This window comes from Mixophyes fleayi, chromosome 2 (assembly GCF_038048845.1).
Source record: "Mixophyes fleayi isolate aMixFle1 chromosome 2, aMixFle1.hap1, whole genome shotgun sequence".
Classification (NCBI taxonomy): domain Eukaryota; kingdom Metazoa; phylum Chordata; class Amphibia; order Anura; family Limnodynastidae; genus Mixophyes; species Mixophyes fleayi.
The window spans coordinates 53,490,208-53,503,319 of record NC_134403.1 but is presented as its reverse complement, the minus strand read 5'-3'; the positions used below and the strand labels follow the sequence as shown (position 1 = coordinate 53,503,319).

The 13,112-nt window shown below is 39.9% G+C and overlaps 1 protein-coding gene across 4 annotated transcripts in view; it reads left to right on the top strand.

Moving 5' to 3' along the window:
- The window catches only part of STARD13 (StAR related lipid transfer domain containing 13), a 147,898-nt gene that overhangs the window by 109,383 nt on the left and 25,403 nt on the right, over nucleotides 1–13,112 (top strand). For all 4 annotated transcript variants that reach the window (XM_075198982.1, XM_075198981.1, XM_075198984.1 and 1 more), the window contains exon 3: nucleotides 4,092–4,173. In XM_075198982.1, the coding sequence (XP_075055083.1) occupies nucleotides 4,092–4,173 (82 nt within the window). The remainder of the gene's footprint in view (nucleotides 1–4,091; nucleotides 4,174–13,112) is intronic.

The window sequence follows — 13,112 nt, the reverse complement described above, 5'->3', positions numbered from 1 at the left end:
TAGGAAGCTTGAGAACAGAAGGTCCCATTCATCCAGACCACCCAGTCCTTAATACAGTAGTAACCGTGTATATACAGTAATAATATTTATGTAATAATCAAAATAATGAAACGGTCATAAGCTAGGTCTGTAGGATAAACCTGCTTTGTTGTGGATTGCAGACCCCCACAGCAGAGAAGCGGTTAACAGGTTATGAGGGGTAAAGACCTGTGCTGCAGACTACAAAGGTGTCTGATTATCTTCTTGCTAATGAGCTTTGTGTGTGATTAATCTAATTCTGCAGAGTTATGTTAATGCTGGCAGGTTAAAGCTGGTTGATGTCTTTAAAACTCCTATTATCACTAGCAGGGCTGTCTTAACAGCATTATAGGGCCCCCGGGCAATGCCATGCACTGGGGCCCTACCTACACAACCACTCACAGGAATAAAAATTACAATTATCGATAAAAGTAAGCTTATATTTAGTAGTGCGTCCAGCAAAATCAGTGTTTAAACATTAAAATACGCATCATAGCCTTCAAACTTCATTGCACTCTATTCCATTTCTTTCATTATTTACGTTTAGTAGGTAGCAGAAGGAGGCAACTGACATCGACTGTTAAAAATATTAGAAGAACTTTATTATAGCTTTATGGCTTTAAAAAATAATGTGTGTTGATTTTGTCTTGCTTATGTACAATTAGTATGTGTATGTTATTTTTGTCAAGGACAAGTTGTGTATTTGCAGCAGCAAGATCACATGTACAGTTAACAGCTGATACCGAGGGGATTAGTCCACCTAAATGTTTTAATAAACAGGGTTTGAAGGTTCTGAATAAATCTTCCAGAATAATATACTGAAACGTTGGCAAGCCTATGGGGCCCCTATGCTAGTAGGGCCCCCGGGCAACTACCCAGCATGCCCATGCGTTAAGACGTCTCTAATCACTAGCTCTACACCCTACTGTAATATACATACTCCAGAGCCCCCGGCTCTCAGTCTGCACATGCAAAGTGGCTTCACTGCACATGCGTTGAATCCCCCCATAGCCCTGCGTCTGCTCTGGTACCTCACTCCTCACTCTAGCGATTTGGAACAGAACGGGGCATGACGCACATGTAGAAAAAATATATATTTTCAGGCACAGGCGGGGTGTCCAGATAAGAGGGACCCTTTCCTGACAAGTTTAGTATGCGTTTCGCGCTTACCGTGTTCCCCCGGCCCTTCTACCAGGTTTAATACCATAAGACACTGTGCCATAATTTTGTAAGTTTGATCAAATTGACCAATGATTATAAGGTGCGTTGGCTCATCATATATAAATACTTAGGCCGCTGGGTATGCAAATATCTCTCAGCTGCTGGGGAAGGGGACCCCAGAAATTTAGTAACAAAAACAAACTGAATATATAAGCGCAGAGGAGTATGAATATAACTAGCAGGGGCACATAGTCTCTCAACCCGTGGGTATGGTTAAACTGATTTATTACAATATACTTTGCTTACGTTCTTGCAAATGTCTAAAGAAACATATATAAATGAGCTCACATACACCCAAATATCAATTAGAAACAGAAATACGTTAAAGTATTGCAAAAGCTTAATCAGCAATATAAATGGTGTTTAAAATAGAATATGTCAGCCTAGGGAACGCTTCACTTACACACCGGGCTTTTCTGCATGTAGTTGTTAGCATAAGCGTTGGCTGCCTGTCACAGAAACATTACTACACTGTGACTATGAACAAGAACAGAAGATACCTCCCAGAGAACTACTTGAGTTCGACAAGCAATAACTTTTGAATATCATGCCTCTCATAGTATCTAATGATTATTGAAAAAGGGTTTAGTTTCATTTTATGGTTCTAGAACTGCTGAGTAATTTTCAGTTTATGAATTTTAAAGACCTTAATTTAAGAATTTTGTTACAAGTCATCTATTACCACCAAGCAAATTGAAACAGCAAATTGAACGTATGATCTTAAAATTAATAAAAATATAAATTTTTTAATGACAGAACTATTATGGAAAACCATTAAACTGGGTTAGAAATACTATTGATTAAAATACACATCTAAAACACATTTACTACATGAGGAGACAGATAATGTGAAGCAAGTATTTATGTACACAGCTGCCATATACATTTTTCAAAGTACATAGATTAAAAGAAAAAAAAGATAACCTCATTCTTGCCTACTGTCCTGGAATGTCCAGGAAGTTTCAGAATTTCAGAAAGTCCTCCCAGACTCTCAGAAGAGCAGACAATCTTCTGGTTTAATGATGCGATTGGCATAGTTAAACCCCACTGCATGCCAGGGGCGGGCCCTGCCACGCAATGCCAGGAATCGAGATTGGGGGTAGGGCTATGTCACCAAAAGTAAGCAGCTATGGGTAACCTCCCAATTAGCGACTGAACAGTTCCAAATGGCATTAAAGAAATATATGCCCAATTGAACAGAGTAGTTGTAAATCCACTTTTACCACCAGCCATGGCAGTGGCGCACGCTGGGGGGGGGGGAAGGGGGTTTCTGAGTCTCTAGAAACCCCTTCCTGCGCTAACTAAGTGGCCACTGTCCTATACAGCAGCCGCGGCGCTGTCAAAGAAGCGTCCGCGGCGGTGCTGTATTGTATACAGCACCGCCGCAGATGCTTCTTAGACAGCGCCGCGGCTGCTGTATAGGATAGCGCTGGCGAAACGGAGCTGCTGCGCATGCGCGGGCGCATGCGCAGCAGCTCTCTCTCTGTTTTTTTGGGGGAGGGTTTTGGGTCGGAGGGAAGAAACCCCCCCCCCCCCCCCGACAATCCTCCATGCGCCCCTGCAGGGGTGGACCTAGACTTTATTTTTAGGGAGTGCGATTTTGCATAACCACACCCCTCCTACATTCTGATTGGCCGGCCCCAGTGGCCCCACCCACCTGCCTGCGAATGCCCACCCCCATGCATTTTGATCGGCGGCGTCTTATAGCAATCCAAAGTGAGGTTTGTGCTGCTGGGGGGGTGATTGCCCCGATCGCCCCCCCCCCTCCCCCTGGATCTGCCACTGCCACCAGCCATTTTGTACACACAGCATTATGGGACTTCAAATGCCTTGTGGGGTCTGTGTCTACACAGTAAGGAACTCATTAAGCTTCTATTTTTCATTTGTGAATCCAAGTGGATTTCTGTTCTTATGAGCAGTATCACAACATTTGCCGCAATTTGTAAAGCCTCATTCAAATCACGGCAAACAGAATTCTAGGCATTTCACCCCTACCTGAAGCCAGACAATTTTCTTCTGAATAGGTGTTAATAACAAGGAACAATATTTTGCACACAATTGTGCAACAAATACAAATTCAACCAAACACCTCAAATTTTGTCAAGGTATGGAATCTTTTAGACACAAACATTTTGTCAAAGGTAAAATGAGGGGTCCCCCTTGGATAAAATATGATCAGGAAATAGAGTGAAATTGGGCTGAGGGTCTTGCTGTGTGTTCCTTACGACTTGGTGAGAGGCAATACTGGGGGTTTTCATGGGAGGGGGGTTAGGGTGGGCCCAGTTTCTGGAGCACTGACCAGGACATCTGTGTCTGATCCGCCGCTTATGTGATGCTCCAAAAAAACCTTTTCAGAGGAGCCGTGACTGTGCCCCGTTTTAAATATTTTTGCTAGAACAACAATATGAAACATTGATAGAAATATATAATAATTATTTAGGGTAACATGTTTAAGTGTAAATTAAAGTGGAATAGTCTGGGTATTGTTTTAATTAAATTTCATTTACAGACAAAATATAATTGCGGTCATAGTCATACAGGTCTACTATCCATTGTTTATAGATTCTGAGTGTTCCTGTCTATGTTATTGTATATAGGCTCCCTATCAATAGAGCCAGATATAAGTTTATAGTCATGTTGAATGCAACTAGATCAGAAAGGCTCTTGTTTGGTGGATTGATATCCACAGGCAGTGTTATACTTATTTACTTATTTACTTTTTTGTAACAAATAAAAATTCTCTTTTCCATACAAGATGAAATAAATGAGTCTGGATGATCCATGGCTTTCTGCTCCATAGCGTCACGTTGTTCCATCAACTTACAGCACAAATATGCAATTTCTCTTTCCAGATTCTCAGTTTCCAATCGACATTGCATCTGTGAAAAGGGATCATGATTTCCTTGATAGAGACCATGTAGAACCACTTTGCAGGTAAGACACGTCTCCTCTGTTGTGCCAATGTTCTAAACAAAAGACTAAACAAAACTGCCTCTTATTTCTAAATAAAATGCAGAACACATTTGCAAATATATTTTGACCCATTTACTACATCACGGTGCTTCTCTTAATAAGATTCTCCTATTCAGTAAACCATGAGTGTACCCATGTTGGGTCAGGTATATATGTGTTTTTAAATTGAGACCATACTTACAAGGAGGTACTGCCAAATCCTCAAAACAGCAGGAATTACAAGGGTCAGAACACACAGTCACCTAGTGATTCCATACAGGGATGTAGTGTTAGAGGGTATGTATTAATGCTTTATGCTGCTTGCCCTCCAGCAGGTACAGGAGTGGACGTTGTGGCCTAAACATGATAGGATGCACAGATCCGTTCAGCCAAGAATCAGATCTAGAATAACAAAAAGCAAATCTGTTGTCATAGTCGATCGATGACCACACACACAAAGATCGTGGTCATCATATTTTCCCGTAATGAAACTTTAGAACATTAAAGGTTATTTAAAAAAAAACCTGAAAAAATTTGAGACTGCAGCGTAAGTTATGCTTCCCCATTTTACTGACTTTACCTATAGTGAGTCCAATAGATTTGTGTACGTTTTTTTTCTATTGTACAAATTGCCCATCTCTGTATATCCCCTTTTTTATTTAATTCAGTAGTATAATAAATCCAAACACCATTGTTTCTGTATTTGTTATTACACATATAGGTATTTAGTACATTGCATGTTATCTCAACTAGTGTGTTTTTTACACCGTACTGACTGGTAAAAACTATGCACGCTCTCTGATTGAAGCCCATATTGTGTTATGAAACCCCATTGTATTAACTGTCTGTTACTTTGAGAATGATGTCTTGCATAAAGAAAAGTAAGACACGTGATTAGTGATGTTTTGTAGCTATGAATCCAAAAAATTTAATTATGAACTGTCTAACTCATATTGACAGTTCAGGTGATAATGAAAATCGTGAATCTCTAAAACCCCCTTGATCAGATCATGAAACAAAGATTTCTTTATTTAGCCACATTTTTGTGGACTTTGGGGGCAAATATGTCAGATCCTAGCAGTGGTGAAATAATATACATCCGAAATTCCACTTAAGTGCCATTGTCTATTCACAACACTTTGAAAATAAGTATGACGGGATAGTAGTGCAGTAATGTAATAGTTATCCTTAGAGCATTAATATTTATTCTCGTCCCATGCTCGTAGGAGGATAAAAATATGCCAACAAGAGAGGAACATAAATCTAGCATGAGCAGAAAATGTACAAAAAAAGAAGCAATGCCAGTGCTAGTGGCAATGAAGCGAAGAACTAACTGTCACATAATTAGGTCCAGACATTTCATAAATTGCCTGCTTCAATACCCACATCTGAGATGCACCCCCCACCCCCACCAAAAAAACAAAAAAACACCCACAATAATAAAAAGTGTAATTATATATTGTCAGCTAAGTGAACCTAATAATGTGATACCAGATAGTGCAATGTCAGTTAGTTCTCCATCAACCATGAGAGTCCCCAATGCAAGAAATAAAAGCCACAATTTATCTTTAAGGTCAGTCGCCATTTCAAACTGAAAATTGTCCATTTGCATTTCTTTTTCAGAGTGATATCACTAGTATAGCAGCAGTCAATGTATGTGCACAGAAAGCCAGTTGAGGTTGTCAGGGAACAAACCTTGGAACGTTGGCCATGATCTACATATAGAAATGCACCTGGTCTCCTTTGGGAGAAACACATAAGACCCGACAAACTAGGTAGCAGTTCCAAAAAGTAAAAATGAAGATGTTGATTGTGCATCTAGCGTTATTGCCCTTGCTGGAGATGATGAGGATGATAATGATGATAATGTACATGTTTGTACATGATTGTTGTGACTAAGCCTAAATTTGAACGTTTAAGCGCCATGCCTAGTATTCACTCACTGTGTAGTGCTGCCTGCTGCTCCCACTGAGATTGTAGATGGCAGATAGGAACGGGGCAGGGGAAATTGTAGTAGCCCACTAGGGGGGTGATCTCCAGGAATTTTTAATGTAGAGCAAACAGAAGCTCAAACACATATGTATAAACCCACAACTGGTCAGTCTTTGTATTAGAAACAATAATTTATATCCCATATTACAACAGAGATATAATGTATAGAGTGTGATAAACACTTATAGAGAATATAAAAGGGAAATATAAATAAGTAATAATTGCAAGAGCTTCCTTTTTGATGTTAATAATTCGTGCATCTTTTACTCATTTATTTCTAACTATATTCACTTCTCATTCTTATTTTAGCATTTCGTCCGATAATGGTTAATGTGTTAAAATATGTTTTTTTAATTTTACTAATAAAGGAACATGATTTTAAATCTATTGCAGCAATGTAATGAATGAATGGTGTAGCGCTCCTATTTCTTTTCATTTCTATAAATTGTAGTAGGATCAAACCAATTTGCAAGCAGACTTTAAAATAAATATACATTTTGTAGCAAAATTTGGACAAACAAACTGTATTTACTACTCATGCTATGCTTTAGAATGGCTTGTGTTTATACTTATTATTCTGCAAGTCATTCGAGGAAGAAACAGGCAACAATGCAGTGGAAATCTAAGGCCTCATATGTAGAAATGCGTTTTAAAGTCATACTTGAAAACTATTCCTCCAGCATTCAAGTGCCCGACAGCAAAAAAATCCATTTTTTTTTTTAAAAAAGCTCTCATATTAGCTTCAATATTTACAAATGAATGAGTGATGAGTGATAAATAGATGAGTGGGCAGCATGGTGGCTTAGTGGTTAGCACTTCTGTCTTACAGCACTGGGGTCATGAGTTTGATTCCTGACCATGGCCTTTTCTGTGTGGAGTTTGTATGTTCATCATCATCATCATTTATTTATATAGCGCCACTAATTCCGCAGTGCTGTACAGAGAACTCATTCACATCAGTCCCTGCCCCATTGGAGCTTACAGTCTAAATTCCCTAATATAGACACACACTCACACACAGAGAGGGAGAGACTAGGGTCAATTATGATAGCAGCCAATTAACCTACCAGTATGTTTTTGGAGTGTGGGAGGAAACCGGAGCACCCGGAGGAAACCCATGCAAACACAGGGAGAACATACAAACTCCTCACAGATAAGGCCATGGTCGGGAGTTGAACTCATGACCCCAGTGCTGTGAGACACAAATGCTAACCACTAGGCCACTGTGCTGCCCCACTTATGTTCTCCCCGTGTTTGTGTGGGTTTCCTCCCACACTCCAAAAACATACTGGAAGATTAATTGGCTGCTATGAAATTGACCCTAGTCTGTGTGTGTGTATTAGGGAATTTAGACTGTAAGCTCCAGTGGGGCAGGGACTGATGTGAATGTGTTCTCTGTACAGCGCTGCGGAATTAGTGGCGCTATATAAATAGATGATGATGATGAGTGAATTACCAATTTTAAGGTGCTTGTGAACACTAAGCAATGAAAGTAATATATATTAGTTTGAATGCATGTCTAACAATAATCAGCAATCCATTAATTTATTTAATGGATGTGTATCATCTGTGTAGAAGGATGGAGAAAAGGAGGTGCTTGTTGTGGTATATTTAAAGGGTTGTGTATTACATTAGACACAGTCCTTAGCAAATTCTAGGCTGTTTTTGTATTTAACATGATGATTTGGGTTCATTAGATTCCATCCTACTCACACCACAATACCATAAGGTACTAGTCACATCATATATTGCTGAAGTGCTCTATACGGTTACATAGAAAGTAGATAGTATATAAGTGTGCATGAATAGGTGCATGTTTGGGCTGATCAAGGTGGGGCTTATTTTGTCCCCCTATTGCCTTTATAAATGTTGAGAGGTCTGGTAAAGTCCTCTTGGTGTCTGGAAGCTATAAAATACATTTCATTTGCCACATCCTGGGTGCAGTTACCTATTCAGACCTACCATACTTCATCCACTGACTTTGATATTTTACAGACAATTTTTACAGTGCATTAAATTTAAACATATGTATTGACATCACAGTAATTCAGACAGCTTTGACAACGCTGTATTTATTCTAGTGGTAATCAGTACAGTGTCTGTATTTATTCTAGTGGTAATCAGTACGTTGTCTAAGGACTTTCCTGTACACTGAGAAAATCACATTTCCCTAATCCTGTAATATGTCAGTACTACTATTAATGGTTAGGTTAGTCTATATAATGGTGCCCATAAATTCAGCTCACACTGCACTTAGTGGTTAAAGCTGTCCACACACCGTATAATTCTGATTGGATTTGATTGGGTGTGTTGTAAAACCAGCTGGACAATGACCTGTGTTGCGGAGTGTAGGCATCATTGTTCCATCTTGGGAATGCAGGCGCTGTGCTTAACTTGCAGTCCAGTCATTCTCTTAAGTGCATTAACTGCTCACTTATCTACAGACACAGACATAATGCCCGATATTAAATTTCAGTATATCAAAATTGCTACAACCTGCGTCTTTCCATTTCACTAGTAGTATTTTATGTTCGTTAATGCCTTTATTATTAACTGGTGGCATTAATTCTATATATATTTTTATTTTCTGTGCGTTCTTTTGCAAATGTTTAATCCACAAAAGTATTGGACGTATCCTGCAGAGTCTTGTGCAGTAGAGCACAGCAGGGGGTAAATGTATCATACCCCGGTTTTTGCAACTCGTGGGAGATCGGCGTCTTCGCAGCTTAAATTTAAAGCGGCGCTGCCTTGTAAAAGGAAGTTTCCCTTTACAAGGCAGCACCGCTTTAAATTTAAGCTGCGCAGACGTCGATCTCCCACAAGTTGCAAAAACCGGGGTATGATACATTTACCCCCAGACCTACACCCGAATTCATCAGTGCACATATCTTCAGATCTGTACCCTGTTGAATTCGGGAGTACGCAGAGCCAATGTATGTGTTGTTATACAAACGCATCTTGCGCCCACAATGCATACCTTGATGAATCAGGCCCCGTAACGTTGTACACTCTACAAATGTCTGTCTACGCTGCTGATTGTGGATGCATACACACTTCAACATTTGCCTGACCTCATTCCATCGTCGAAAGTGATTTTTTAGAAAGTTTAGAAAATGAAATCACAGATGCAATGTGCTTTGGTACAATAAAACGTGATCATGGGAGCCTATACACTCTTGCAATATCTGAACAAACGGTTGTTTATGGTGTGATCTGCATGATAATTGCATCAATGTGTACCCAGCTTTATACTTTATGCCATAGTTGCCAACATTGGCAACTTGTGTACTGGGAGGTCTGGGAGCCAGGTGGGTGTGTGGGGGCAGGGCTCAAAGAATTGTGTCGTTAGCGGGGCCACAATGACGCGTACACGGCACCATTAAGCCCCACAACCTACGTTTAATTTGCAGAGCCGGCCGGGAATCGGGAGAATTGCCTGCTCTCCCGGGAGTCCGGGAGACCAACCCGGATTTCGGGAGTCTCCCGGACATTCCGGGAGAGTTGGCAAGTATGCTTTATGCTATACAGCCATAGTAGTGAGGTCTTACAATCTCCCATTTTGCATTAAATGACAGTTTTAACAGTTGTTTTCAGTAGCCTTTGCAATGTTGTTAATGAGCTTCCTACCAATTTAGATAAGTATTTTCTCTTGTATTTTTAACAGCCCTTAGGGTCAACATTAACATACAAAGATATTAGATTATCATTAAACACTTTCTTAGCTATAGAGATGCAATTTAATGATTCCAAAATCCAGTTAGACTCAGTACAACTACATACGTTTGATATATATAAATGGTATGAAACAACTTTAGTAGGTTCTACAGTTTCTTTATTTTAATTGGAGTACATTGAATGAACCTTTAACTCAGCAATAAATATATACATAAACACTTTAGGGATGTGTGCAGTAGCTTTAGAGGCCCCTTGCTTTGATTTGTAAAGTGATGGGATAAGTGTGATAATTCAGTTCAGGACTTGCTGTAACAAGGACATTAGCAATCATAATGACTTCTTTGTTATTCAGAAGATCCAGACACTGATAGAGGCTCTGCTAATAACTGCTTTCTGGCCTGTGCTGTCTTTAAATAATAATAATAAGGAAATACAGTTGATGATGAGTAGATTAGATCAGTTATAGGACATTTTATTTAGGAAGTAGATATATCATTATAATCATCACCATTTATTATTCACTAACACACACATTAGGGTCAATTTGTTAGCAGCCAATTAACCTACTAGTATGTTTTTGGAGGATGGCAGGAAACCGGAGCACCTGGAGGAAACCCGCGCAAACACGGGGAGAACATACAAACTCCACACGGATAAGGCCTTGGTCGGGAATTAATCTCATGACCCAAGTGCTGTGAGGCAGAAGTGCTAACCACTAGGCCACCGAGCTGCCTATATAGCATTTAAATTAATATGACAACTTATTTTGCAATGAAGAGTTCCAAAAAGAGATCACAATGCCAGATCACTACGCCATCAGTCGTCTCTCTGCCTATTCACCATTCCCTGACACCCTACAGCATGGATAGATGTACCCATAACGATATATGGTACCAAACTTTGCTGTGTTAAATTGTGGCTTTTTGCCATTATGACCGGGCTTTTAATATGAATTTATTATGTGTAGGTCATTTTCCACAAGAGGATTTAGCGTCACTGTTAGTTCATGTATAAAAATAACACTACTGGATTATGTAAATTTATTAAGCCCATTCAGGTGTTACAAGTCACAAAGCTGTGAACACACTCAGGTGACACATTTGTGTGGTACACACTACAGTGTTTTCAGATGATTATTGGGCCAATCAGACGACAAACAACCAGTTGGCCCAATGTCACATTAGTGTGTACCCTGCAACAATGAGCGATTATCATTCCAAAGGACATCGTATCGTTGAAAGAAATTTTTAAACCAAACTAAAAATGTTGTTCAACGATGGAACAATGTTGCTCTAATTCTGCAGTGTGTATGCACTCAGGACCGCAGTGTCCATAGATCTCTATGCAGTGTGCAGAGTCACCATCTTTTCAGCCGATGGTTATGGCAGATGTAGAGCACAGATCTGACGGTAATCGTGTAAAACTGTAATAATGTGCACACAGGATTCGACTTTATTATTATTAGTCGCTGGTAAAATTGCTAAAAACATTCCATGGTTAGAATTTTCCTGTAGTGAGTACCCAGTCTCACTGTGTGCCCTGATATACCAGGATTAGGCAACCTATAGCAACCAGGACATGTAGACCTACAAGTCAATGCATGCCATAAAATGCTGGGACTTATAGTTCCCCAACTGCAGGAAAGCCACATGTTGCCTACCTCTACCATATACTGTCACTGCTGTAGATAATGAATAATGTAGTGAGGGGATGTACAATGTTATGCTGGTACTGTACTGCTCACTGTTTGCTTGTGAGTCTGAGGGTTATTACATTATAAATGTTTTCACATAAAAATATGTCATCCTTGAATAGTTATTAACAATAGCACAAATGGCGTTTTTAACATCTGTCTAAGTTTTCATTAACTTATATATAAACAGAGAGAGAGAGAAAACACACGTTTGTAAAAGGGCCATTAAACTTAAAACACATTATTATTTAGCATTATATAAAAGAGCTACTTGTAAGATTTACGGATATATATGTAACAATCCCAGATACTTATCATGGAATAAAATATTTGCAAAAAATATTTTCTTATGCCCAGCGGGCTCTCTGTCCCTAAGCTTGTTGAGGGCACAGGGATGTAGGCAGGGCCGGTGCTAGGGTCCACGGCGCCCTAGGCATTTTTAAAAAAGCGGCGCCCTCCTCCCTCCTCTCCTTACCTTGTCTCACCACCGCCGCCTCTCTGCTCCGTCTCCTCCCCTCCACTCACTGACACTAGTAAGTGGAGGGGAGGAGACGGAGCAGAGAGGCGGCGGTGGTGACAAAATAGCCTCTTCCCCCCTCCCCGTGCATCTGAATGCTGTGCGGCGGCCGTGACAGGTATGGTCGGCGGTCGCCGCACAGTTTTAAAGTCTTTTAGAATTCTGTGGCACCCTCCAGAGCCCGGCGCCCTAGGCAAGTGCCTAACCTTGCCTAATGGGAGCGCCGGGCCTGGATGTAGGTCTCTCTCTCTGAAAGCATCATGTAGAGGTTGACGCAATTTCTGTCTAAAATACAGAAGGAAATTGCATCTAAAAAAAGACACGTTTTACAGGGGTATGTTGAGCCAGACAAATCTAACCTGATCGCCATCACTATACCTTCTATATATAAAAGAAGTTTGTTTGTTTCTTTGTATGTTTGTTGGCAAATATCCTCCACAGCTCCCAAGGTAAAGCTGACTACTCTTACATAGTTATATAGTATACAAAATATTTAGATATTAGACCACAAACATTGAAAACATCATTGTAAACAATTGTTTGACTGCTGGAAGGAAACCTCACCACAACACGACATAGCGACAACGTAACAAAGCAACAAATCTTATTTTCTACATTTTTGGTCTGTCAACCAAATAATTTGCTAATATATGAAAACTGCTCCACATTACAAATCGGACCCGCGCAACGCCGGGTGACCTTGCTTGTATATATTATATTTATAAATGCAAAGATAGAAAGAAGAAATAGGACACAATTATACTATACATTCTCAGGAATTATTATTATATTTTCTGCAACAAGTGTCTGTCAGTGTTGATATATAGTACTGTATAAACTAGGAACTTATCAGTGTTTGCAGGTGCATTGAAATGCAAATCCTTCATGACCAGTCAGTGAGAATACGCTGTCTTGGCTTAGAAAGCAGGTAGAGGACAACTAATCTTTGTATCCTCATTCTTTCTAGACTTTACACAATAAGGAGGTGCTAATTAGCAGTATAACATGTGTAGTCACTCCTACTACCATTCTTCCCGCAATGCA